The sequence below is a fragment of the Seriola aureovittata genome, chromosome 23, assembly GCF_021018895.1.
Source record: "Seriola aureovittata isolate HTS-2021-v1 ecotype China chromosome 23, ASM2101889v1, whole genome shotgun sequence".
Taxonomy (NCBI): Eukaryota; Metazoa; Chordata; class Actinopteri; order Carangiformes; family Carangidae; genus Seriola; species Seriola aureovittata.
In genome coordinates this window covers 10,375,629-10,402,519 of record NC_079386.1, presented here as the reverse complement: position 1 = coordinate 10,402,519, position 26,891 = coordinate 10,375,629, and the positions used below count along the sequence as shown (strand labels likewise).

At 41.6% G+C, this 26,891-nt stretch overlaps 1 protein-coding gene across 1 annotated transcript; it reads right to left on the bottom strand.

Moving 5' to 3' along the window:
• Window positions 1-13,545: 13,545 nt before the first annotated feature.
• On the bottom strand, window positions 13,546-26,825 carry LOC130164878 (mucin-2-like; the record flags this gene model as incomplete). The annotated part of the gene is made up of 2 exons (XM_056369870.1): window positions 13,546-13,711; window positions 23,128-26,825. Coding segments are annotated over 2 exons (3,864 nt in total), but the record flags the coding sequence as incomplete, so codon positions are not given.
• Window positions 26,826-26,891: the final 66 nt, after the last annotated feature.

The window sequence follows — 26,891 nt, the reverse complement described above, 5'->3', positions numbered from 1 at the left end:
GGAGGCTCGGTTTGTAAAAGCAGCAGATGATGTATCCAGCAAGTCACTCGTAAACGTGGTTAGAAGAGACCTGAAAGTCACCCGCCTTGTTGTGAGTGCAGCAGTTGTAGGTGCAGCAGTTGAAGGATTGGAGGTTGTAGGTGCAGCAGTTGAAGGATTAGAGGTTGTAGGTGCAGCAGTTGAAGGATTGGAAGTTGTAGGTGCAGCAGTTGAAGGATTGGAAGTTGTAGGTGCAGCAGTTGTAAGATTGACGGTTGTAGGTGCAGCAGTTGTAGAGTTGGCAATTGTAGTTGCATTTACAACTGGACTTGCTGTAAAACATTTTTTTAGAGACTGAGTAAATAAGTATCAGTTTGTTTGTATTTTATCTAGTTCTGAAGTTGCTGAAGTCAAACAAATTTACATTACAGGCATTCCAGCTGAATACATGGTAGCAGAGATAATATATAATCTTGGGACACATGGAAGTATTGAATGAATGGATTGAACTGTACAACACTGAAATGTTAAAGTTGCCTTAATAAATGTCTCCTATACCTTCATTTCTTGTATAAAAACATAATTTTGTTGCTGACTCATTTAAGTACTGATGAGAATGACACTTTGTGTTGTGTTAACTTACTTAATACTTCAACTGTGTTTGGATTTATAGTCAAGTTGAACATACTGGTGGAAGCATTAACCGCTTCTACTAAGGTTTGAACAACAACAGTATTCTGTGGCAGATCTGTAGTCGGAGTAGTCCGATTGAACACGACCCCCATTTCTGCTTCAGTTCCGTTCACTCGTGGTAGCCCTGGGGAAGCAGGCCTATACCATGAAACCAAATGAGAGAAGTGTCAAATAACAACTTGAAACGATGATGATACTTTACCTACATTTGTGATTTACACATGATACAATCAACAGTGTAAGTGCCCAATTCCGCATGTGAAGAGAAATTAGTGAACGCATGTTTACCTGAACTGTTTCACAAAGCACCGGTCAAACTGAGCACCAAATGTTGTTCTGTATATGCTATTACACTGTGAAAAGAAAGCAAAATTTAGACCATGGGTAGCTCTTTAGCACAATTTTCATAATATGAATTTAAATAGAGGTGCAAATTTTGCTGAAATTAGTTTACACCTCAACAGATTTGTCTTTGATCTAAACGATTGTCATATCATTCATATGCAACGCTCACACAAGCAATGAAAATTGGATTCAAGAATTGTACTTACCGCCCCTACAACTCGTTGTTCAAGATCTTTGAATCGGCTGCTGTTTCTGTTAGTGAGATCATCTGAAAATGGCTCCAGTGGCAAATCTGCCGAGATAGTGTAAGTAGGTTCAGGAGCCAGGGTGGTTGTTGCCCCAGTGGTGGATGTTGGAGTAGGTGACATAGTTGTTGCAGTTGCTTTGTAATTGAAAGTGTTGTTGTTAGTGCAGTTTTTGTCAAAGCAGCTGGAGAAGATGTTATTATTAAAAAATCAAAACATTATTTTGATGAATAATTATTTAGCTCTTGAAGTTTTTAAAAAATCAAGTAACACTCAATATTTCTTACATATTGTTGTAGCAGTTGTTGTTGTTGTTGTTGTTGGGGCAGTTGTAGCAGTTGTTGTTGGGGCAGTTGTTGAAGCATTTGTTGTTAGGGCAGTCGTTGTTGGGACAGTTGTTGTTGGGGTAGTTGTTTTAGCAGTTGTAGTTGTTGGGGCATTTGTTGTAGCAGTTGTAGTTGAAGCAGTTGTTGTTGGAGCAGTTGTTGTTTGGGCAGTCGTTGTTGTTAGGACAGTTGTTGATGAAGTTGTTGTTGTAGCAGTTGTTGTTGGAGCAGTTGTTGGTGGGGCAGTTGTTGTAGATGTTGTTTTTGTTGGGGCAGTTGTTGTTGGGACAGTTGTTGTTTTTGGTGTAGTTGTTGTAGCAGTTGTTGTTGGGGCAGTTGTTGTTGGGGCAGTTGTAGCAGTTGTAGTTGTTGGGGCAGTTGTTGTTGGGGCAGTCGTTGTTGTTGGAGCAGTTGTTGTTGGGGCAGTTGTTGTTGGGGTAGTTGTTGGAGCAGTTGTAGTTGTTGGGGCAGTTGTTGTTGTTGGAGCAGTTGTTGTAGCAGTTGTTGGAGCAGTTGCAGTTGTTGTAGCAGTTGTTGTTGGGGCCATTGTTGTTGTAGCGGCTGTTGTTATGAGGGAAGTTGTTGTAGCAGTTGTTGTTGAGGAAGTCATTGTTGTTGGGACAGTTGTTGTTGTTGTTGTTGTAACAGTTGTTGGGGCAGTTGTTGTAGCAGTTGTTGTTGTTGTTGGGGCAGTTGTTGTAGCAGTTGTCGTAGTAGTCGTTGTTGCGGCAGTTGTAGCAGTTGTCGTAGCAGTCGTTGGGGCAGTCGTTGTTGTTGGGACAGTTGTTGGAGCAGTTGTTGTTGGGACAGTTGTTGGAGCAGTTGTTGTTGGGACAGTTGTTGGGGCAGTAGTTGTAGCAATTGTAGTTGTTGGGGCAGTTGTTGTAGCAGTTGTTATTGGGGCAGTTGTTGTAGCAGTCGTTGTTGTTGGGACCGTTGTTGTTGTAGCGGTTGTTGTTGTGAGGGAAGTTGTTGTTGGGACAGTTGTTGTTGTTGGGGAAGTTGTTGGGGCAGTCGATGGAGCAGTTGTTGTAGCAGTTGTTGGAGCAGTTGCAGTTGTTGCAGCGGTTGTTGTTGGGGCCATTGTTGTTGTAGCGGTTGTTGTTGTGAGGGGAGTTGTTGTAGCAGTTGTTGTTGGGGAAGTCATTGTTGGGACAGTTGTTGTTGTTGAAGTCGTTGTTGGGGCAGTTGTTGGGGCAGTTGTTGTTGGGGCAGTTGTTGTTGTTGGTGTAGTTGTTGTTGAGGCAGTTGTTGTTGAGGCAGTTGTTGTAGCAGTTGTTGTAGCAGTTGTTGTTGGGGCAGTTGTTGTCGTAGCAGTTGTTGTAGCCATTGTTGTTGTTGGGGCAGTCGTTGTTATTGCGACAGTTGTTGTTGGGGTAGTTGTTGTTGGGGCAGTTGTAGTTGTTGGGGCAGTTGTGGTTGGGGCAGTCGTTGTTGTTGCGACAGTTGTGGTTGTTGGAATACTTGTTGTTGTGAGAGTTGTTGTTGGGGTAGTTGTTGTAGCAGTTGTTGTTGTTGGGGCAGTTGTTGTTGTTGGGGCAGTCGTTGTTGTTGCGACAGTTGTGGTTGTTGGAGTACTTGTTGTTGTGAGAGTTGTTGTTGGGTAAGTCGTTGTTGGGACAGTTGTTGGGACAGTTGTTGTTGTTGAAGTTGTTGTTGTGACAGTTGTTGTTGTTGAAGTCGGTGTTGGAGTAGTTGTTGGGGCAGTTGTGGTTTGGACAGTTGTTGTTGGGGCAGTAGTTGTTGGGGTAGTTGTTGTAGCAGTTGTTGTTGTTGGGGCAGTCGTTAGGGCAGTTGTTGTAGCAGTTGTTGTAGCAGTTGTAGTTGTTGGGGCAGTTGTTGTTGTAGCAGTTGTTGTTGGGACAGTTGTTGTTGGGGCAGTTGTTTTTGTAGCAGTTGTTGTAGCAGTTGTTGGGGCAGTTGTTGTTGGGGCAGTTGTTGTTGTAGCAGTTGTTGTAGCAGTTGTAGCAGTTGTTGGGGCAGTTGTTGTCGTAGCAGTTGTTGTAGCCGTTGTTGTTGTTGGGGCAGTCGTTGTTATTGCGACAGTTATTGTTGGGGCAGTTGTAGTTGTTGGGGCAGTTGTGGTTGGGGAAGTCGTTGTTGTGGCGAGAGTTGTGGTTGTTGGAGTACTTGTTGTTGTGGGAGTTGTTGTTGGGGAAGTCGTTGGGACAGTTGTTGTTGGGACAGTTGTTGTTGGGACAGTTGTTGTAGCAGTAGTAGTTGGAGCAGTTGTAGTTGTTGGTGCAGTTGTTGGGGCAGTTGTTGTAGTTGTTGTTGTTGGAGCAGTTGTTGTTGTTGCGACAGTTGTGGTTGTTGGAGTACTTGTTGTGAGAGTTGTTGTTGAGGAAGTCGTTGGGGCAGTCGTTGTTATTGCGACAGTTGTTGTTGGGGTAGTTGTTGTTGGGGCAGTTGTAGTTGTTGGTGCAGTTGTGGTTGGGGAAGTCGTTGTTGTTGCGACAGTTGTGGTTGTTGGAGTACTTGTTGTTGTAGGAGTTGTTGCTGGGGTAGTTGTTGTGGCAGATGTTGTTGGGGCAGTCGTTGTTGTTGCGACAGTTGTGGTTGTTGGAGTACTTGTTGTGAGAGTTGTTGTTGGGGCAGTTGTTGTAGCAGTTGTTGTGGCAGTTGTTGTAGTTGTTGTTGGAGCAGTTGTTGTTGGTGTAGTTGTTGTAGCAGTTGTTGTTGAGGCAGTTGTTTTTGAGGCAGTTGTTGTAGCAGTTGTTGTTGGGGTAGTTGTTCTAGCAGTTGTTGTTGGGGCAGTCGTTGTTGGGGCAATTGTTGTTGTAGTAGTTGTTGTAGCAGTTGTAGTTGGGGCAGTTGTTGTCGTAGCAGTTGTTGTAGCCGTTGTTGTTGGGGCAGTCGTTATTGCGACAGTTGTTGTTGTTGGGGTAGTTGTAGTTGTTGTAGCAGTTGTTGTTGCGACACTTGTGGTTGTTGGAGTACTTGTTGTTGTGATAGTTGTTGTTGTTGGGGAAGTCATTATTGGGACAGTTGTTGTTGGGACAGTTGTTGTTGAAGTTGTTGTTGGGGTAGTTGTTGGGGCATTTGTTGTTGGGACAGTTGTTGTTTGGGCATTTGTTGTTGGGGTAGTTGTTGTAGCAGTTGTTTTAGCAGTTGTTGTAGAAGTTGTAGTTGTTGGAGTACTTGTTGTTGTGAGAGTTGTTGTTGGGGAAGTCATTGTTGGGACAGTTGTTGTTGGGACAGTTGTTGTTGTTGAAGTAATTGTAGGGGTAGTTGTTGGGTCAGTTGTTGTTGGGGCAGTTGTTGTTGTAGCAGTTGTTGTAGCAGTTGTAGTTGTTGTTGGGGCAGTTGTTGTCGTAGCAGTTGTTGTAGCCGTTGTTGTTGTTGGGGTAGTCGTTGTTATTGCGACAGTTGTTGTTGGTGTAGTTGTTGTTGGGGCAGTTGTAGTTGTTGGGGCAGTTGTGGTTGGGGAAGTCGTTGTTGTTGCGACAGTTGTGGTTGTTGGAGTACTTGTTGTTGTGGGAGTTGTTGTTGTGGCAGTTGTTGTTGGGGCAGTCGTTGTTGTTGCGACAGTTGTGGTTGTTGGAGTACTTGTTGTGAGAGTTGTTGTTGGGGAAGTCGTTGGGACAGTTGTTGTTGGGACAGTTGTTGTAGCAGTAGTAGTTGGAGCAGTTGTAGTTGTTGTAGCAGTTGTTGGGGCAGTTGTTGTAGATGTTGTCGTTGTTGGAGCAGTTGTTGTTGGGACAGTTGTTGTTGTTGGTGCAGTTGTTGTTGAGGCAGTTGTTGTAGCAGTTGTTGTTGGGGTAGTTGTTGGGGCAGTTGTTGTTGGGACAGTTGTTGTTGGGGCAGTTGTTGTTGGGGTAGTTGTTGTAGCAGATGTTGTTGGGGCAGTCGTTGTTGGGGCAATTGTTGTTGCAGCAGTTGTTGTAGCAGTTGTAGTTGTTGGGGTAGTTGTTGTTGTTGCGACAGTTGTGGTTGTTGGAGTACTTGTTGTTGTGAGAGTTGTTGTTGGGGAAGTCGTTGTTGGGACAGTTGTTGTTCCGACAGTTGTTGTTGATGAACTTGTTGTTGTTGGGACAGTAGTTGTTGATGAAGTTGTTGTTGGGGCAGTTGTTGTTGTAGCAGTTGTTGTTGGGGCAGTTGTTGTTGTTGGGGTTGGTGTTGCACTCTGTGCAGTTGCCAAATGGAAAGCCACTATTGATATGATGAAAATAGAATCAATTTATATAAGATTTCAATTTTACACTACATACGTACACAGGGTACAATAAATTGCCAGAATTGTACAACATTGTGCGTGGTGTAACTCAATATTGTTGTTTTTTTTTACATTTACTGTTTTTGATAATAGATGATGATTAAACTGTGGTAATACAATCTGATGTTTCCTTGTTTTTGATATGCAGGCAAGATCTCCAGCTTAACTTCATATTGTGCAGTTAAGACACATTTTGTCTTTCTTTTTTCTAAGACAATTTGAATACTTTGACTTGGCTTACCTGTTACAATCAGGAAACCTGATATGATGTGTCTTGCACCCATCCTGTCAACGTATCTATGAAATCAAACAAGACACAGTGTCACTCACAGGCGCAGCTTGTCAAAAGATTTTACCTTAAAACATTAAAAAAACATCTTTGCAACAATAATAAGTTAATGTGAATAGTTTTTTTTCTTTTATCCTTTGGTATTGTTTTTAAAACTAAACATAGAAATTTGAAAATAATAATTTACTTAATAATTAGTATGTGTTTAATCTTCAAATGACTTAATTCAGTATTGGAGTACTTTTAGCCTTAATAACTCATTGTATGTTTTACATTGCTACCTTCCTTAGCTCTCTCTTGATTATACCACTGTCACAATGGTATTGATGAAAACTGCGAAGACATGAATGGCCCATAGAGTAATATCACTCACTGGGACATTCTGATGAGTTTTTGTTTCAGCTTCATTTCAGTTTCAAAATGAAATTCCAACAATTACCTTTTCTTAATTGTGGTTACAGCAGATACTCTATTTTAGAGGTGGACATCTCAAAACCCAATATAATAATTCCATATTTAAGGAATAGAATGAATTTTGATGAAGTGTTTCAAACGCTTTGTTGAGTATGTATAAACCTTATATGCAACAACTGTCAACCAGAAATTTTACAAATCCAAGTTACTGGGGAGATCTTATATTTGAAGGAAAGACCTTATATCGCTTTAAAATACCTCACTTCAGTCTTACTTCAGCAAATACAAGACAAACAATAAGAATCTATTTCAAGTTTTCAGAATTTAGTGCTAAAAATAAACCACTGCCTTTTTCTTCATATCTGAATGAGGAATATTATTACTTCCAAAATTCTATTGTCAATTTCTTGTGCCATTTCACTCAATTTCTCCATTATTTCTTATCCAGGTGTAGCTAGAATATAAACATGTAACTATACACATTACCTCAACAAGTAGAGGACTTGAACACAGAGCTGCACTGAGTGGAGAGACTGTTTTTTAACCACTGTAAACACTTAATCTGTGCAACTATTCACAAGCATCAACCAGGCTGAAATGTGCTTGAGCAAAGAACTGGATTTAAGTGCAGGGGTGCTACGAGCTGACCCTGAACTCTGACCCGACTATGACAAAAAGAGACCCCCAAAGAACCACTACCACATCACAGTTTCATCTTTCAAAAATGTTTGTCATCATTTGTATGTAATGATATGGATATAATAACAAAATTTAAATAGAGCTTTATAGTGGAAAAATAACCCTAGAATATCAGGCAAAGGAACCATTGAACCAGAATTCCACAAGAAATTACATCTGTGGTGGGTAATTTAAGTGATGATCACTTATCACATTCAGTATGAGATAAAATGCAATAATGGCACATAATAATAAAAATAATAAATAACAATAAAAAATTGAAATTAAGACAGAGGACATTACTAAAATGTATTTGTATAATAAATATTTAACACATTACAAATGTTCAAAAATGTACTTATAAACATAAAAGTGTACTTACCCAAAGTTAAGATATAAGATGAAAAGTTATTAATTCCCCCTTCTTTTTTCTGGTGTAGATGTTTTATAGTGTTTCAGTGTTTGGTTTTCTTTTTTTTATTTAACTCAGTTCCCATATATAACACTGCAAACCTCTCACCCTTTGTGACAGTCAACACTGTTTGAAGCCTTTATGTATTGAACTCAAGTAAGAGCGAATGACGTGACTTATTGGTCATACATCTAAAAAGGAAAAATTGTGACACCTTTAGTGATAAAAAACAATCGCTTTGACAATCTGACAGATTCTTGGCACAGCACCACAGTATACTCCTTCTTTTGTTCTTTCTTCTGGTGTATTCAAGCTAGGAGAATGAAGTTCTACCAGACTGACAGGACAAAATGCCAAATAAATAAATAAATAAATACATAGTTCTCGTGAGTTGAAGTAGAGAAGGAGGAAATGCAAGAAAAGTACAACGATAATGGATTTGGTAATTCAAATTATATTGAACTTATATGATTTTTAGAATTATTTCAGTAAATATGTAATTAGATTATACAATACAGTTGTAGTACAAGCCATTATATCAATATGATCCAGAATTAAATCATTGTATTTTATAAATGGTGAATATCTGTCTTCTTTTTGCTTCAAACCTAAATGCCAATAGAAAACACAGAATTATAAAAGTAATCAATAGCAGCATATTGTTGAAATAAGGACACCTCAACTACGTTACTGCTACATTTGTTTCACAAGTGAGTTGAATGATGACATTTTTTACATTGCAGCTTTTATACAAAGACAGTGATTTGTAAGTCATGCATTTGTATGTGGCGTAAAGCTGTGTTATTCTTGCGTTGCACTTCTTACGAATCACCTGTCAATCAAGAGCCTCTATGTGGGATCACTCAGTCCAAACTTAAAGGTGCAAGTCACTGCAGGTTTTTATAATCCAAAATAAGGAAATAATCATATCACTCATAAATATAGCAACAGCAATGATGCAGAAAATTTGGAATGTAAGCTGTACAGTACATATTAAATCCACGTATACTCTACTCTTAATGTTTTTTTTTTTTTAACCTTCTCACTTTTGAGGTAAGATACATCAGTACTGAAGGACTACTTTGTTTAAACCAAACATGGGGAAGAAAAAGTGTCATTATGTTGAGAGCGTTAAATTCGTGGGGTTTCGTTTTAGATTAAATGAAAGAGATTGGTTTGTCTGGTTTCATCTAGCTTCCTTATTTCTTATTTTATTTTCACATTAGTTGTCACTATTCAACAGCATAATTAATATGTAGTGACAATGTATCTTGTTCTAGTTTTGTTATGTTGTTTTTGCACTTCTTAGAGCGCACCTTTCAGGCAAACTGCGTTACCACAGTGGAAGACAAGGCAGAATCTAGAACCTAGAGCTTACAGCTTCCTACAAGTTTCGGTCATAAGAAGATCCACGTTACAGGTTGCTGAAGCCTTATTCCACAACACATCATTTGATATCAAAAACCTGTCTTTTCAGTCCATTTTTTTGCAGAAGATAATCTCCCCCTGATACATCAAAATATTACATTTACAGCATTTGTAGCAGCTGTAAATGCCCACTCTGAAATGCTTTGCTTGTGTCATCCAAGAAAATTAAAATAAAAGGAATTCATTGTGAAAATAAATTTAGAACATAGTATTTATTTACATGTATGATGTCTTATTGTATCTTCAAGATCCACTAAACTCCCAATAGGAAGTAATCAATCTCAAAACTTGTCACAACTCTCAGACTACACCATAAACTCGAAAAAATAAACCAGCAGTGAAAGAGTGGAGGTGAAGATTCTGTTGAAGTTGAGATTAGGGGAGCAGTGAAGAGACAGAGTAGGATACCTAGCAAAGGAAATCCCCTTGTACAAAGGAAAATCAGGAGGTGCATTCCAGTGAAGATCTTTTATTAGGAACGTTTTAGGACAGAGATTCAGTTCACCCTCCCAGGGGAGCGGTGTCAGGCTTACACCCCTGCTGGACACGCTGTCCAGCAGAGGCCAGATAATTGTCTTACTTTTAAGATGTTCCTAAATAACCATATTTTGTAATTCAATAATTAAAATGAATATTTCTAGTCCTGATCCTCAGGTGGTTACATTGACATAAAACATTGCTTCTCTGTGTCTAATAGTTATGGAAATAATATGCATACATTTAACAGACATACAACTTGCAGAGTTAAACTATAATCGATCACATATCTCTAATAGAAGTAAAATTACAAATAATCAGTAAGAAAAGTAATAAAGTCATTGCACTGTAGCACCTTAAGACTGCACATTTTCTTGTCTAAAGAGCCTCTTTTTGGTTGAGGTGAGGAGAGGGGATCAGAGGGAGTGCGAGCTTTGAATATGTCTTCAGGGCTCAGGCGCACATGATATGGTTGGATAGATAATGTCTATCTAACAGTGATATAGGATTGGTTTGCTGTTTTAATCTGATCTTGAAAAATATTACATTCATGTGTAGAAAATTCCATGTAGATTGAAGGGGAATCCCAATTAAAGAACTGCAGGGTCCGCTCTATCTGAACAAGCTTAATTCACTGATACAAAAAAGGCAGAGATTGACTGAACACAACACACTACTACTGTTATATTCAATTGCAGAAAGTTTGGTTTGATTGTCTGTAGACATCACTGCTGCTTACATTAAAGCCCCTGACTTTAAACATACTGTATCTTGATCCACTTTCTCTTTACCCACCAACATTGCAAAACATCACTCCACAGACAATTTAATATTTTCAAAGATTTTTTTATTCTGATCATTATAAAGTTTCAGACAGGAATTGTAAAATCTACAAGAAACCACAGAGAATACAGTTATGCATTTATAAATTCATAAATACAATTTCTATAAATAAGACAATTGACAGTTTTGACATACATATCATGAAACCATCATGTTTACAGTGTGAAGCCCACTATGATCTGCATGTGTTCCTTCCTTTCTTTTTAAGACACAAACCTAAACATTAATCATACATGTATTTGGAGACCACAGTAAGGTTTACATAAGACAACATTAGTAATTATCACTAAGTTAAATATTGCTATAGCACAGTGCTCAGTAAAGCAAGATACATTTTTACATTAATAGTGCAACAGTGCGAATATTGCCTGACATCCCAGTGTTTAATAGATAGTGTCCTTATATTGTTGAGATTATTATTCCAGTGATGATTCAATGGACCAGAAACTTAGAGTTGGCTGTGTCATTCAGTCCAGGATCCCGGATGTTCCCACACAGAAATGTGTTCAGTTCGACAGACATGTCTAATCCATAGTCATGAATGTGTCTGATCAGTGCAAAGCTGAAGTCCTTTTTCATACCAGAAATGGCAGTCATGTTCTAATGGCATTTCAAAGGGAAATCACTTATTGCTGGCTTGACAGTAGCCATGACAACAGCACCAGGCAGGATGCAGTGATGAGACTGATCTTGTGGCTTACTCCACTTGAAACTGTAAATGAATACAAAAGAAATCAAAACTTTAATAAATGATAGTTCAGCCCTTTAAGTTTTTTAATCAAGTAGAACTCAATATTTCTTACATATGCCATCCACGCTGATGGAGCTGCCTTCGATGTCGAAGCCAGTGACAGTTGGAGCTGCTCTGATCAAAACACTCGCAATCTGAGTGTTATTAGGAACAGATGTGCTTTCAAAGGTAAGGTTCATGTCGTTTATGATTGATCCATTTCTGCGGGAGTAAAAAAAGTACTATATGAAATATCAGATTCAGGTCACAATTCTTAAACTGTGTGTTAAGTGTTAACAAATTACCTGAATGCCACCACGTCCAAGGAATCGAAGGAAGAGGGGAATTCCCTTTGGAACAAAGGTTCAAGCTGCAGAAACAGAAAACAGTGTATTGTCTTTTGCCAGCTGTAGGTTTATTTGTCTCAATATATTCCAAGAGATGTCTCTGTCATCAGTTATGTCACTTTGAATCAGTTACCTTTTGACATACAATATGTAGATTCTCTAGTCAGCACCCCAATGTATTTTTTATGTTTCTCTACTTTTTGTAGTGCACACATATGAAAATGGCCATGAGACCAAAAGACATGAAGCACAATTGATAGGCATCAGTACAGGTTTTAAAAAAAAGATTAACTATTCATTGTGTACAGTGACGTTAAGATTCTTAATGTGCATTGCTGGGTAGTGTTAGCTGGTATTTATTTGTTCACGATCTCTTCCCTGATGGAGAAATTTTCAACTTGATTAATTTTGCAAGTACCATCCATCACAGCAAACACCAGCTGTGTTTTTGTATATAATTTAAATATGCTGGTTTAGCAAGACTTAATGATTTTTCTTGGCAAGATGATAAACCTCCCCACCATCCTATATAAATAAGTTTTCAAGATTTGGAATCATTGATAAGAATTGAAGGATTATTTTAATATAACTTAATCATATTTATTTTGGACCTAGTGTTTAATATACTATTCTGATTCTGTGAGTGGCTCAGTCTCTGATAAGATAATACAATTGATGATGCAATAAGGTGTACCCACAGGTTTTATTCAAAGGGTGAGACTTACCTGTCCCTTTATCATGGAAGCTCGGTTTGTAAAAGCAGCAGATGATGTATCCAGCAAGTCACTTGTAAACGTGTTTAGAAGAGACCTGAAAGTCACCCGCCTTGTTGTGAGTGCTGCAGTTGTAGATGCAGCGGTGGTCGGATTGGAGGTTGGAGGTTCAGCAGTTGTAGGTGCAGCAGTCGTAGGATTCACAGTTGTAGGTGCAACAGTTGAAGGATTGGTAGTGGTAAGTGCAGCAGTTGTAGTTTCAGTTGCAACTGGACTTTCTGTAAAACATTAGTAATTAGTTTTAGCATTTTATTTAGTTCTAAAGTTACTAAAGTAAGAATTTTTATAATCAATAACAAATTTGCATGACATGCATTCTAGCCGCATACAAGGTAGCACAGGTAATATCTAATCCTGGAACACATAGAAGTGTTGAATGATTGAATTGCACTGTACAACACTGAACAATGTTAAAGTTGTCTTAATGAATATTTTCTACACTCCAACATAACAACATAATTTTGTTAGTGACTCATTTAAAAACAGCATGAGCAGCACATGCAAAGATGTTTTAAATACTAATGAGAGTGACAGATTGAGTGTCATGTTAACTTACCTAATATTTCAATTTTGTTTGGATTAATGGTCACGTTGAACATATTGGTGGAAAGATTAACCGCTTCTACTAAGGTTTGAACAACAACAGTATTCTGTGGCAGATCTGTAGTGGGAGTAGTCCGATTGAACACGACCCCCATTTCTGCTTCGGTTCCGTTCACTCGTGCTAACCCTGGGGAAGCAGGCCTATACCATGAAACCAAATGAAAGAAGTGTCAAATAAAAACTTGAGATTATTATGATACTTTACCTAAATTTGTGCTTTACACATGATACAATCAACAGTGCAAGTGTCCAATTCTGCATGTGAAGCAAAATTAGTGAACCACTGTTTACCTGAATTGTTTCACAAAGCACCGATCAAACTGAGCACCAAATCTTCGTCCGTATATGCTATTACACTGTGAAAAGAAAGCAAAATTTAGACCATGGGTAGCTCTTAAGCACATTTTCATCATATGAATATAAATAGAAGTGCAAATTTTGCTGAAATTAGTTTACACCTCAACAAATTTATGTTTGATGTAAAATATTGTCAAATCATTCATATGCAACGCTCACACAAGATATGAAAAATAGATTCAATAAGAAACTTTACTTACCGCCCCTACAGCGCGTCGTTCAAGATCTTTGAATTGGCTGCTGTTTCTTTTAGTGAGATTATTTGAAAATGGCTCTTGTGGCAAATCTATGGATATAATGTAAGTAGGTTCAGTAGCCAGGGTACTGGTTGTACTTGCTGAAGTTGTTGTCCCAGCACTTCTTGTTATAGCAGGTGTTGTAATGGTTGGATCAGAGATCGTAGTTGGAGCAGTTGTACTCTCTGAAGTTGCTGTTGAAGCAGGTGTTGGAGCTGCAGTTGTTATAGTTGCTGTAGTGGTTGTAACAGAAGCAGTTGTTGTGATAGTTGTAATTGTTGCACCAGTTGTTGTTGGGGCAGTTGTTGTTGGAGCAGTTGCTGTTGTTGGGGAAGTTGTTCTTATGACAGTTGTTTTAGCAGTTGTAGTTGTTGGAGCAGTTGCTGTTGTTGGGGCAGTTGTAGTAGCAGTTGTAGTCGTTGGAGTAGTTGTTGTTGGGGCAGTTGTTATAGCAGTTGTAGTTGTTGGAGAAGTTGCTGTTGTTGAAGCATTAATTTTTGGGGCAGTTGTAGTCATAGTTGTGGGAGCAGTTGCTGTTGTTGGGGCAGGAGTAGTAGCAGTGGTAGTTGTTGGAGGAGTTGTTGGGGCAGTTGTTATAGCAGTTGTAGTTGTTGGGGCAGTTGTTAGGGCAGTGGTTGTTGTTTGAGCAGTTGCTGTTGGGGCAGTTGTTTTAGCGGTTATTGTGGCAGTAGTTGTTGGGACAGTTGTTGTTGGGGCAGTTGTTGTAGTTGGTGCAGTTGTTGTAGCAGTTGTTGTTGTTGGGGCAGTTGTTGTGGCAGTCGTTGTTGGGACAGGTGTTGTTGGGGCAGTTGTAGTTGTTGGAGCAGTTGTTATAGCAGTTGTGGTAGTTTGTGCAGTTGTTGGGGCAGTTGTTGTAGAAGTTGTTGTGGTAGTCGTTGTTGGGACAGTTGTTGTTGGGGCAGTTGTTGTCGCAGTTGTAGTTGGTGCAGTTGTTGTAGCAGTTGTAGTTGTTGGACCAGTTGTTATAGCAGTTGTTGTTGGGGCAGTTGTTGTAGCGGTTGTTGTGGCAGTAATTGTTGTTGGGGCAGTTGTTGTAGCGGTTGTTGTAGCAGTTGTTGTAGTTGGTGCAGTTGTTGCAGCAGTTGTTATTGTTGGGGCAGTTGTTGTAGCAGTTGTTGTTGTGGCAGTCGTTGTTGGGACAGGTGTTGTTGGGGCAGTTGTAGTTGTTGGAGCAGTTATAGCAGTTGTTGTAGTTTGTGCAGTTGTTGTAGCAGTTGTTGTTGGGGCAGTTGTTGAGGAAGTTGTTGTAGCACTTATTGTTCTTGGGGCAGTTATAGCAGTTGTTGTTGTTGGGGCAGTAGTAGTGGTTGTTATTGTGGCAGTCGTTGTTGGGACAGTTGTTGTTGGGGCAGTTGTTGTAGCAGTTGTTGTAGTTGATGCAGTTGTAGTTTTTAGAGCAGTTGTTATAGCAGTTGTTGTAGTTTGTGCAGTTGTTGCAGCAGTTGTTGTAGCAGTTGTTGTTGTGGCAGTCGTTGGGACAGTTGTTGTTGGAGCAGTTGCTGTTGTTGGGGAAGTTGTTCTTATGACAGTTGTTTTAGCAGTTGTAGTTGTTGGAGCAGTTGCTGTTGTTGAGGCAGTTGTAGTCGTTGGAGTAGTTGTTGTTGGAGCAGTTGTTATAGCAGTTGTAGTTGTTGGAGAAGTTGCTGTTGTTGAAGCATTAATTTTTGGGGCAGTTGTAGTCATAGTTGTGGGAACAGTTACTGTTGTTGGGGCAGGAGTAGTAGCAGTGGTAGTTGTTGGAGGAGTTGTTGGGGCAGTTGTTATAGCAGTTGTAGTTGTTGGGGCAGTTGTTAGGGCAGTGGTTGTTGTTTGAGCAGATGCTGTTGGGGCAGTTGTTGTAGCAGTTGTTGGGGCAGTTGTAGTTGTTGGGACAGTTGTTGTTGGGGCAGTTGTTGTAGTTGGTGCAGTTGTTGTAGCAGTTGTTGTTGTTGGGGCAGTTGTTGTGGCAGTCGTTGTTGGGACAGGTGTTGTTGGGGCAGTTGTAGTTGTTGGAGCAGTTGTTATAGCAGTTGTGGTAGTTTGTGCAGTTGTTGGGGCAGTTGTAGAGGTTGTTGTGGCACTCGTTGTTGTTGGGACAGTTGTTGTTGGGGCAGTTGTTGTAGCAGTTGTTGTTGGGGCAGTTGTAGCAGTTGTAGTTGTTGGACCAGTTGTTATAGTAGTTGTTGTTGGGGCAGTTGTTGTAGCGGTTGTTGTTGTGGCAGTAATTGTTGTTGGGGCAGTTGTTGTAGCGGTTGTTGTAGCAGTTGTTGTAGTTGGTGCAGTTGTTGCAGCAGTTGTTGTTGTTGGGGCAGTTGTTGTAGCAGTTGTTGTTGTGGCAGTCGTTGTTGGGACAGGTGTTGTTGGGGCAGTTGTAGTTGTTGGAGCAGTTATAGCAGTTGTTGTAGTTTGTGCAGTTGTTGTAGCAGTTGTTGTTGGGGCAGTTGTTGAGGAAGTTGTTGTAGCACTTATTGTTCTTGGGGCAGTTGTAGCAGTTGTAGTTGTTGTTATAGCAGTTGTTGTTGTTGGGGCAGTAGTAGTGGTTGTTATTGTGGCAGTCGTTGTTGGGACAGTTGTTGTTGGGGCAGTTGTTGTAGCAGTTGTTGTAGTTGATGCAGTTGTAGTTGTTAGAGCAGTTGTTATAGCAGTTGTTTTAGTTTGTGCAGTTGTTGCAGCAGTTGTTGTTGTTGGGGCAGTAGTAGTGGTTGTTATTGTGGCAGTCGTTGTTGGGACAGTTGTTGTTGGGGCAGTTGTTGTAGCAGTTGTTGTAGTTGATGCAGTTGTAGTTGTTAGAGCAGTTGTTATAGCAGTTGTTTTAGTTTGTGCAGTTGTTGCAGCAGTTGTTGTAGCGGTTGTTGTAGCAGTTGTTGTTGTGGCAGTCGTTGGGACAGTTGTTGTTGGAGCAGTTGCTGTTGTTGGGGAAGTTGTTCTTATGACAGTTGTTTTAGCAGTTGTAGTTGTTGGAGCAGTTGCTGTTGTTGGGGCAGTTGTAGTCGTTGGAGTAGTTGTTGTTGGAGCAGTTGTTATAGCAGTTGTAGTTGTTGGAGAAGTTGCTGTTGTTGAAGCATTAATTTTTGGGGCAGTTGTAGTCATAGTTGTGGGAACAGTTACTGTTGTTGGGGCAGGAGTAGTAGCAGTGGTAGTTGTTGGAGGAGTTGTTGGGGCAGTTGTTATAGCAGTTGTAGTTGTTGGGGCAGTTGTTAGGGCAGTGGTTGTTGTTTGAGCAGATGCTGTTGGGGCAGTTGTTTTAGCGGTTATTGTGGCAGTAGTTGTTGGGACAGTTGTTGTTGGGGCAGTTGTTGTAGTTGGTGCAGTTGTTGTAGCAGTTGTTGTTGTTGGGGCAGTTGTTGTGGCAGTCGTTGTTGGGACAGGTGTTGTTGGGGCAGTTGTAGTTGTTGGAGCAGTTGTTATAGCAGTTGTGGTAGTTTGTGCAGTTGTTGGGGCAGTTGTAGAGGTTGTTGTGGCACTCGTTGTTGTTGGGACAGTTGTTGTTGGGGCAGTTGTTGTCGCAGTTGTAGTTGGTGCAGTTGTTGTAGCAGTTGTAGTTGTTGGACCAGTTGTTATAGTAGTTGTTGTTGGGGCAGTTGTTGTAGCGGTTGTTGTTGTGGCAGTAATTGTTGTTGGGGCAGTTGTTGTAGCGGTTGTTGTAGCAGTTGTTGTAGTTGGTGCAGTTGTTGCAGCAGTTGTTGTTGTTGGGGCAGTTGTTGTAGCAGTTGTTGTTGGGGCAGTTGTAGTTGTTGGAGCAGTTATAGCAGTTGTTGTAGTTTGTGCAGTTGTTGTAGCAGTTGTTGTTGGGGCAGTTGTTGAGGAAGTTGTTGTAGCACTTATTGTTCTTGGGGCAGTTGTAGCAGTTGTAGTTGTTGTTATAGCAGTTGTTGTTGTTGGGGCAGTAGTAGTGGTTGTTATTGTGGCAGTCGTTGTTGGGACAGTTGTTGTTGGGGCAGTTGTTGTAGCAGTTGTTGTAGTTGATGCAGTTGTAGTTGTTAGAGCAGTTGTTATAGCAGTTGTTTTAGTTTGTGCAGTTGTTGCAGCAGTTGTTGTAGCGGTTGTTGTTGTGGCAGTCGTTGTTGGGACAGGTGTTGTTGGGGCAGTTGTTGTAGCGGTTGTTGTTGTGCCAGTTGTTGTTGGGACAGGTTTTGTTGTGGCAGTTGTTGTAGGAGTTGTTGTTCTTGGGGCAATCGTTGTCACAGTTGTTGTTGTTGGGGCAGTTGTTGTAGCGGTTGTTGTTTTGGCAGTCGTTGTTGTTGGGGCAGTTGTTGTATCAGTTGTTGTTGTTTCAGTTGTTAGGCCAATTGTTGTAGCAGTTGTTGTTGGTGCAGTTGTTGTAGGAGTTGTGATTGATGGAACAGTTTTTGGAGATGCTGTTCGGACAGTAATTGTTGGAACCCTTGTTGTTGGGGCAGTTGTTGTAGCAGTTGTAGTTGTTGGAGCAGTTGTTGTTATAGCAGTTGTTGTTGGGGCAGTTATAGCAGTTGTTGTGGCAGTAGTTGTTGGGACAGTTGTTGTTGGGGCAGTTGTTGTAGCAGTTGTTGTAGTTGGTGCAGTTGTCGTAGCAGTTGTTGTTGGGGCAGTTGTTGTAGCAGTTGTTGTAGTTGATGCAGTTGTAGTTGTTAGAGCAGTTGTTATAGCAGTTGTTGTAGTTTGTGCAGTTGTTGTTGGGGCAGTTGTTGTAGCGGTTGTTGTTGTGGCAGTCGTTGTTGGGACAGGTGTTGTTGGGGCAGTTGTTGTACGAGTTGTTGTTGTTGGGGCAATCGTTGTCACAGTTGTTGTTGGGGCAGTGGCAGCAGTTGTTGTTGAGGCAGTTGTTGTAGCAGTTGCAGTTGTTGTAGCAGTTGTAGTTGTTCGAGCAGTTGTTACAGCAGTTGTTGGGGTAATTATTGTAGTGGTTGTTGTGGCAGTCCTTGTTGTTGGGACAGTTGTTGTAGCGGTTGTTTTTGTGGCAGTCGTTGTTGGGACAGGTGTTGTTGGGGCAGTTGTTGTAGCGTTTGTTGTTGTGCCAGTTGTTGTTGGGACAGGTGTTGTTGGGGCAGTTGTTGTAGGAGTTGTTGTTGTTGGGGCAATCGTTGTCACAGTTGTTGTTGTTGGGGCAGTTGTTGTAGCGGTTGTTGTTTTGGCAGTCGTTGTTGTTGGGGCAGGTGTTGTATCAGTTGTTGTTGTTTCAGTTGTTAGGCCAATTGTTGTAGCAGTTGTTGTTGATGCAGTTGTTGTAGCAGTTGCTGTAGGAGTTGTGATTGATGGAACAGTTTTTGGAGATGCTGTTCGGACAGTAATTGTTGGGACCCTTGTTGTTGTTGTTGTAGCAGTTGTAGTTGTTGGAGCAGTTGTTGTTATAGCAGTTGTTGTTGGGGAAGTTGTTGTAGCGGTTGTTGTGGCAGTCGTTGTTGTTGGGACAGTTGTTGTCGGGGCAGTTGTCGCAGTTGTAGTTGGTGCAGTTGTTGTAGCAGTTGTCGTTGTTGGGGCAGTGGTTGTAGCAGTTGTAGTTGTTGGAGCAGTTGTTATAGCAGTTGTTGTTGATGCAGTTGTAGCAGTTGTAGTTGTTGGAGCAGGTGTTGATATAGCAGTTGTTGTTGGGGCAGTTGTAGCTGTAGTTGTTGGGGAAGTTGTTGTAGCAGTTGGTGTTGTTGCAGTTTTTATGGCAGTTGTTGAGGAAGTTTTTGTAGTACTTGTTGTTGTTGGGGCAGTTGTAGCAGTTGTAGTTGTTGGAGCAGTTGTTATAGCAGTTGTTGTTGTTGGGGCAGTTGTTGTAGCGGTTGTTATTGTGGCAGTCATTGTTGGGACAGTTGTTGTTGGGACAGTTGTTGTTGGGGCAGTTGTTGTAGCAGTTGTTGTAGTTGATGCAGATGTAGTTGTTGGAGTAGCTGTTGTTATAGCAGTTGTTGTAGCGGTAGTTGTTGTGGAAGTCGTTGTTGGAGTAGTTGTTGTAGCTGTTGTTGTTGTTGGGGCAGTTGTTTTAGCGGTTGTTGTAGCAGTAGGTGTTGTTGGGACAGTTTTTGTCGGGCCAATTGTCGCAGTTGTAGTTGGTGCAGTTGTTGTAGTAGTTGTTGTTGTTGGGCCAGTTGTTGTAGCAGTTGTAGTTGTTGGAGCAGTTGTTATAGCAGTTGTTGTTGTTCGGGCAGTTGTTTTAGCGGTTGTTGTAGCAGTAGGTGTTGTTGGGACAGTTTTTGTCGGGCCAATTGTCGCAGTTGTAGTTGGTGCAGTTGTTGTAGCAGTTGTTGTTGTTGGTGCAGTTGTTGTAGCAGTTTTAGTTGTTGGAGCAGTGGTTGTTATAGCAGTTGTTGTTGTTGTTGGGGCAGTTGTATCAGTTGTTGTTGCGGCATTTATTGTAGCACTTGATGTTGTTGGGGCAGTTGTTGTAGCAGTTGTTGTTGGGGCAGTTGTTTTAGCGGTTGTTGTTGTGGCAGTCGTTGTTGGGACAGATGTTGTTGGGGCAGTTGTAGTTGTTGAAGCAGTTGTTATAGCAGTTGTTGTAGTTTGTGCAGTTGTTGTAGCAGTTGTTGGGGAAGTTGGAGCGGTTGTTGTGGTAGTCGTTGTTGTTAGGACAGTTGTTGGTGGGACAGATGTTGTTGGGGCAGTTGTATTTGTTATAGCTGTTGTTGTAGTTTGTGCAGTTGTTGTAGCAGTTGTTGTTGTTGGGGCAGTTGTTGTAGCAGTTGTGGCAGTTGTAGTTGGTGCAGTTGTTGTAGAAGTTGAAGTTGTTGTACCAGTTGTTTTAGCAGTTGTTGTTGTTGGTGCAGTTGTTGTAGCAGTTGTAGTTGTTGGAGCAGTTGTTGTTGTAGCAGTTGTTGTTGTTGTAGCGGTTGTTTTTGTGGCATTCGTTGTTGGGACAGGTGTTGTTGGGGCAGTTGTTTTTTTTGGAGCAGTTATAGCAGCTGTCGTGGCAGTAGTTGTTGGGACAGTTGTTGTTGGGGCAGTTGTAGCAGTTGTTGTAGTTGGTGCAGTTGTTGTAGCAGTTGTTGTTATAGCAGTTGTTGTAGTTGGAGCAGATATAGCAGTTGTTGTGGCAGTAGTTCTTGGGACAGTTCTTGTTGGGGCAGTTGTTGTAGCAGATGTTGTAGTTGGTGCAGTTGTTGTAGCAGTTGTAGTTGTTGGAGCAGTTGTTGTTATAGAAGTTGTAGTTGTTGTTATAGAAGTTGTAGTTGTTGGAGCAGTTGTTGTTGTTGGGGCAGTTGATTTAGCGGTTGTTGTGGCAGTAGGTGTTGTTGGGACAGTTTTTGTTGTACCAGTTGTTTTAGCAGTTGTTGTTGTTGGTGCAGTTGTTGTAGCAGTTGTTGATGGGGCAGTTGTTTTAGCGGTTGTTGTGGCAGTAGGTGTTGTTGGGGCAGTTGTTTTAGCAGTTGTTGATGGGGCAGTTGTTTTAGCGGTTGTTGTGGCAGTAGTCATTTGAACAGTTGTTGTTGGGGCAGTTGTTGTAGCATTTTTTGTAGTTGGTGCAGTAGTTGTAGCAGTTGTAGTTGTTGGAGCAGTTGTTGTTGTAGCAGTTGTTGTTGGGGCAGTTGTTGTAGCGGTTGTTTTTGTGGCATTCGTTGTTGGGACAGGTGTTGTTGGGGCAGTTGTTTTTTTTGGTGTAGTTGTTGTAGCAGTTGTAGTTGTTGGGGCAGTTGTTGTAGCAGTTTTTGTTGGGGCAGTAGTTTTAGCGGTTGTTGTGGCAGTAGTTTTTGGGACAGTTGTTGTTGGGGCAGTTGTTGTAGCAGTTGTTGTAGTTGGTGCAGGTGTTGTAGCAGTTTTAGTTGTTGGAGCATTTGTTGTTATAGCAGTTGTTGTTGTTGTTGGGGCAGTTGTTGTAGCGGTTGTTGGTGTGGTAGTCGTTGTTGGGATAGATGTTGTTGGGGCAGTTGTAGTTGTTGGAGCAGTTGTTGTAGTTTGTGCAGTGGTTGTAGCAGTTGTTGTTGGGGAAGTTGTTGTAGCGGTTGTTGTGGCAGTTGTTGTTGTTGGGGCAGTTGTTGTAGCAGTTGTTGTTGGAGCAGTTGCTATAGCAGTTGTTGTTGTCGTTGGGGCAATTGTTTTAGCATTTGTTGTAGTTGATGCAGTTGTAGTTGTTGGGGCAGTTTTTGTTATAGCAGTTGTTGTCGGGGCAGTTGTAGTGGTAGTTGTTGTGGAAGTCGTTGTTGGGGCAGTTGTTGTAGCAATTGTTGTTGTTGGGGCATTCGTTGTTGTGACAAGTGTTGTTGGGGCAGTAGTTGTAGGAATTGTTGTTGGGGCAATCGTTGTCGCAGTTGTTGTTGGGGCAGTTGCAGCAGTTGTTGCAGTTGTTGTAGCAGTTGAAGCAGTTGTGGCAGTAGTTGATATTGGGGCAGTTGTTGTAGCAGATGTAGTTGTTGGAGCAGTTGTAGTTATAGCAGTTGTTGCTGTTGTTGTTGTTTTTGGGGTAGTTGTATCAGTTGTTGTTGGGGCAGTTGTTGTAACAATTGTTGTAGAAGTTGTTGTTGAGGCAGTCGTTGTAGCAGTTGTTGTTGGGGCAGTTGTTGTAGCATTTGTTGTAGCAGTTGTAGTTGTTGCACCAGTTATTGTAGTAGTTGTAGTTGTTGGAGCAGTTGTTGTAGTGGTTGTTGTTGTGGCTGGTGTTGTTATTGGGATAGTTGTTGCTGTTGGGACAGTTGTTGTTGGGGAAGTTATTGTAGCAGTTGTTGTTGTTGGGGCAGATTTTATAGCAGTTGTTGTAGCGGTTGTTGGGGCAGTCGTTGTTGTTGGGGCAGTTGTTTGGGTAGTTGTTGTAGCGGTTGTTGAGGCAGTCGTTGGGACAGTTGTTGGGGCAGTTGTTGTCGCAGTTGTTGTTGTGACAGTCGTTGGGGCAGTTGTTGTATCACTTGTTGTTGTTGGGCCAGTTGTTTTAGCAGTTGTTGTTGGGGTAGTTGTTGTAGCAATTGTTGTAGTTGGACTAGTTGTTGTAGCAGTTGTAGTTGTTGGAGCAGTTATTGTTATATCAGTTGTTGAAGGTGCAGTTGTTGTATCGGTTGTTGTTGTGGCAGTCGTTGATGGGCCATTTGTTATAGCAGTTGTTGTTGTTGGGCTAGTTGTTTTAGTGTTTGTTGTTTTGGTTGGTGTTGTTGTTGGGGCAGTTGATGTAGCAGTTGTAGTTGTTGGAGCAGTTGTTATAGCAGTTGTTGTAGTTTGTGCAGTTGTTGTAGCAGTTGTTGGGGCAGTTGTTGTAGCAGTTGTTGTGGCAGTCGTTGTTGTTGGGACAGTTGTTGTTGGGGCAGTTGTTGTTGGGGCAGTTGTAGCAGTTGTTGTAGCAGTTGTTGTAGCGGTTGTTGTGGCAGTCGTTGTTGTTCGGGCAGTTGTTTGGGCAGTTGTTTTAGCGGTTGTAGTGGAAGTTGTTGTTGTTGGGACAGTTGTTGTTGGGGCAGTTGTTGTAGCAGTTGTTGTTGTGTCAGTCGTTGGGGCAGTTGTTGTATGACTTGTTGTTGGGGCAGCTGTTGTAGCAGTTGTTTTTGTGGCAGTTGTTGTATCAGTTGTTTGGGCAGTTGTTGTAGCAGTTGTTGTTGGGGCAGTTGTTGTAGCAGTTGTTGTTGTGGTAGTTGTTGTAGCAGTTGTAGTTGGACTAGTTGTAGCTGTTGGAGCAGATGTTGTTATAGCAGCTGTTGTTGGGGTAGTTGTAGCAGTTGTTGTTTGGGCAGTTGTTGTACTATCAGCAGTTGTTGTTGTGGCAGTCGTTGTTGTTGGGGCAGTTGTTGTATCAGTTGTTGTTGTATCAGTTGTTGGGGCAGTTGTAGCAGTTGTTGTTGGGGCAGTTGTTGTAGAAGTTGATGTTGTGGCAGTCGTTGTTGTTGGGACAGTTGTTGTATCAGTTGTTTTTTGGGCAGTTGTTGTTGTTGTTGTGGCAGTCGTTGTTGTTGGGGCAGTTGTTGTATCACTTGTTGTTGTATCAGCTGTTGTTGGGGTAGTTGTAGCAGATGTTGTGGCAGTCGTTGTTGTTGGGGCAGTTGTTGTATCAGTTGTTGAATCAGTTGTTGGGGCAGTTGTTGTAGCAGTTGTTGTTGGGGCAATTGTTGTAGTAGTTGATGTTGTGGCAGTCGTTGTTGTGACAGTTGTTGTAGCAGTTGTTTTTGGGGCAGTTGTTGTAGTAGTTGTTGTGGCAGTCATTGTTGGGGCAGTTGTTGTATCAGTTGTTGTTGTATCAGTTGTTTTTGGGGCAGTTGTTGTAGCAGTTGTTGTTGGGGCAGTTGTTGTAGCAGTTGTTGTTGTATCAGTTTTTGTTGGTGCCGTTGTAGCAGTTGTTGTTGGGGCAGTTGTTGTAGCAGTTGTTGTCATAGTGGCAGTCGTTGTTGGGACAGTTGTCATAGTAGTTGTTTTTGGGGCAGTTGTTGTAGCAATTGTTGTTGTGGCAGTCGTTGTTGTTGGGGCAGTTGTGTCGCTTGTTGGTGTATCAGTTGTTGTTGGGGCAGTTGTTGTAGCAGTTGTTGTAGTTGGACTAGTTGTTGTAGCAGTTGTAGTTGTTGGAGCAGATGTTGTTATAGCAGCTATTGTTAGGGCAGTTGTTGTAGCGGTTGTTGTTGTGGTAGTCGTTGTTGGGCCAGTTGTTGTAGGAGTTGTTATAGCAGTTGTTGTGGAAGTTGTAGTTGGTGCAGTTGTTGTAGCAGTTGCACTTGTTGGAGCAGTTGTTGTTGGGGCAGTTATTGTAGTGGTTGTTGTTGTGGCTGGCGTTGTTGTTGGGATAGTTGTTGTTGGGGCAGTTGTAGCAGTTGTAGTTGTTGTAGCAGTTGTTGTAGCAGTTGTAGTTTGTGCAGTTGTTGTAGCAGTTGTTGTTGTGGCAGTCGTTGTCTTTGGGACAGTTGTTTTTGGGGCAGTTGTTGTTGGGGCAGTTTTTGTTGGGGCAGTTGTTGTAGCAGTTGTTGTTGGGGCAGTTGTTGCAGCAGTTGTAGTTGTTCGAGCAGTAGTTATAGCAGTCATTGTTGTTGGGGCAGTTGTTGTAGCAGTTGTTGTTGGGGCAGTTGTTGTTGGGGTAATTGTTGTAGCAGTTGTTGTTATGGCTGTCGTTGTTTTTTGGACAGTTGTTGTAGCAGTTGTTGTTGGGGCAGTTTTTGTAGCAGTTGTTGTTGTGGCAGTTGGTGTTGTTGGGGCATTTGTTGTAGCAGTTGTTTTTGTGTCATTTGTTTTAGTAGTTGTTGTTGTGGTAGTTGTTGTATCACTTGTTGTTGTATCAGTTGTTGTTGGGGCAGTTGTTGTGGTAGTTGTAGCAGTTGTTGTTGTGGCAGTTGTTGTTGGGGCAGTTGTATCACTTGTTGGTGTATAAGTTCTTGTTGGGGCAGTTGTTGTAGCAGTTGTTGTAATTGGACTAGTTGTTGTAGCAGTTGTTGTAGTTGATGCAATTGTTGTAGAAGTTGTTGTTGTGGCAGTCATTGTTTGGGCAGTTGTTGTATCAGTTGTTGTTGTATCAGTTGTTGGGGCAGTTGTTGTTGGGGCAGTTGTTGTAACAGTTGTTGTTGTATCTGTTGGTGGGGCAATTGTTGTATCATTTGTTGTTGTATCAGCAGTTGTTGGGGTAGTTGTTGTAGCAGTTGTTGTTGTGGCAGTTGTAGCATATGTTGTTGTGGCAGTCGTTGTTGTTGGGGAAGTTGTTGTAGAAGTTGATGTTGTTGCAGTCGTTGTTGTTGGGACATTTGTTGTAGCAGTTGTTTTTGGGGCAGTTGTTGTAGTAGTTGTTGTTGTGGCAGTCGTTGTTGTTGGGTCAGTTGTTGTATCAGTTGTTGTATCAGTTGTTTTTGGGGCAGTTGTTGTAGCAGTTGTTGTTGTAGCAGTTGTTGTAGTTGATGCAGTTGTAGCTGTTGTTGTTGTGGCAGTCGTTGTTGTTGGGGCAGTTGTTGTATCAGTTGTTGTTTTATCAGTTGTTGGGTCAGTTGTTGGGGCAGTTGTTGTAGCAGTTTTTGTTGTATCAGTTGTTGCGGCAGTTGTAGCAGTTGTTGTTGGGGCAGTTGTTGTATCAGTTGTTGTTGTATCTGTTGTTGGGGCAGTTGTTGTATCACTTGTTGTTGTATCAGTTGTTGTTGGGGCTGTTGTAGCAGTTGTTGTTGGGGCAGTTGTTGTAGCAGTTTTAGTTGTTGGAGAAGTTGTTGTAGTTGATGCAGTTGTTGTTGTGGCAGTCGTTGTTGTTGGGGCAGTTGTTGTATCAGTTGTTGTTGTATGAGTTGTTGGGGCAGTTGTTCTAGCAGTTGTTGTTGGGACAGTTGTTGTATCACTTGTTGTTGTATCAGCAGTTGTTGGGGTAGTTGTTGTAGCAGTTGTTGTTGTGGCAGTCGTTGTTGTTGGGGCAGTTGTTGTATCACTTGTTGTTGTATCAGTTGTTGTTGGGGCAGTTGTTGTAGCAGTTGTTGTAGTTGGACTAGTTGTAGCAGTTGTAGCTGTTGGAGCAGATGTTGTTATAGCAGCTGTTGTTGGGGCAGTTGTTGTATCAGTTGTTGTTGGGGGAGTTGTAGAAGTTGATGTTTTGGCAGTCGTTGTTGTTGGGACAGTTGTTGTATCAGTTGTTTTTGAGGCAGTTGTTGTAGTAGTTGTTGTTGTGGCAGTCGTTGTTGTTGGGGCAGTTGTTGTGGCAGTCGTTGTTGATGGGGCAGTTGTTGTATCAGTTGTTGTTGTATCAGTTGCTGTTGGGGCAGTTGTTGTAGCAGTTGCTGTTGGGGTAGATGTTTTAGCAGTTGTAGTTGGACTAGTTGTAGCTGTTGGAGCAGATGTTGTTGTAGCAGCTGTTGTTGGGGCAGTTGTTGTATCAGTTGTTGTTCTATCAGTTGTTGGGGCATTTGTAGCAGTTGTTGTTTTGGCAGTTGTTGTATCACTTGTTGCTGTATCGGCAGTTGTTGGGGTAGTTGTTGAAGCAGTTGTTGTTGTGGCAGTCATTGTTGTTGAGGCAGATGTATCAGTTGTTGTTGTTGGGACAGTGGTTGTAGCAGTTATTTTTGTATCAGCAGTTGTTGGGGTAGTTGTTGTAGCAGATGTTGTTGTGGCAGTCGTTGTTGTTGGGGCAGTTGTTGTATCAGTTGTTGGGGCAGTTGTTGTAGCAGTTGTTGTTGGGACAGTTGTTGTATCACTTGTTGTTGTATCATTTGTTGTTGGTGCCGTTGTAGCAGTTGTTGTTGGGGCAGTTGTTGTAGCAGTTTTCGTAGTTGGACTAGTTGTTGTAGCAGTTGTAGTTGTTGGAGCAGTTGTTGTAGTTGATGCAATTGTTGTAGCAGTTGTTGTTATGGCAGTCGTTGTTGTTGGGGCAGTTGTTTTATCAGTTGTTGTTGTTTCAGTTGTTGGGGCAGTTGTTCTAGCAGTCGTTGTTCGGACAGTTGTTGTATCACTTCTTGTTGTATCAGCAGTTGTTAGGGTAGTTGTTGTAGCAGTTGTTGTTGTGGCAGTCGTTGTCGTTGGGGCAGTTGTATCAGTTGTTGTTGTATGAGTTGTTGGGGCAGTTGTTTTAGCAGTTGTTGTTGGGGTAGTTGTTGTTGTGTCAGTTGTTGTAGCAGTTGTTGTAGTTGATGCAGTTGTTGTAGCAGTTGTTGTTGTGGCAGTCGTTGTTGTTGGGGCAGT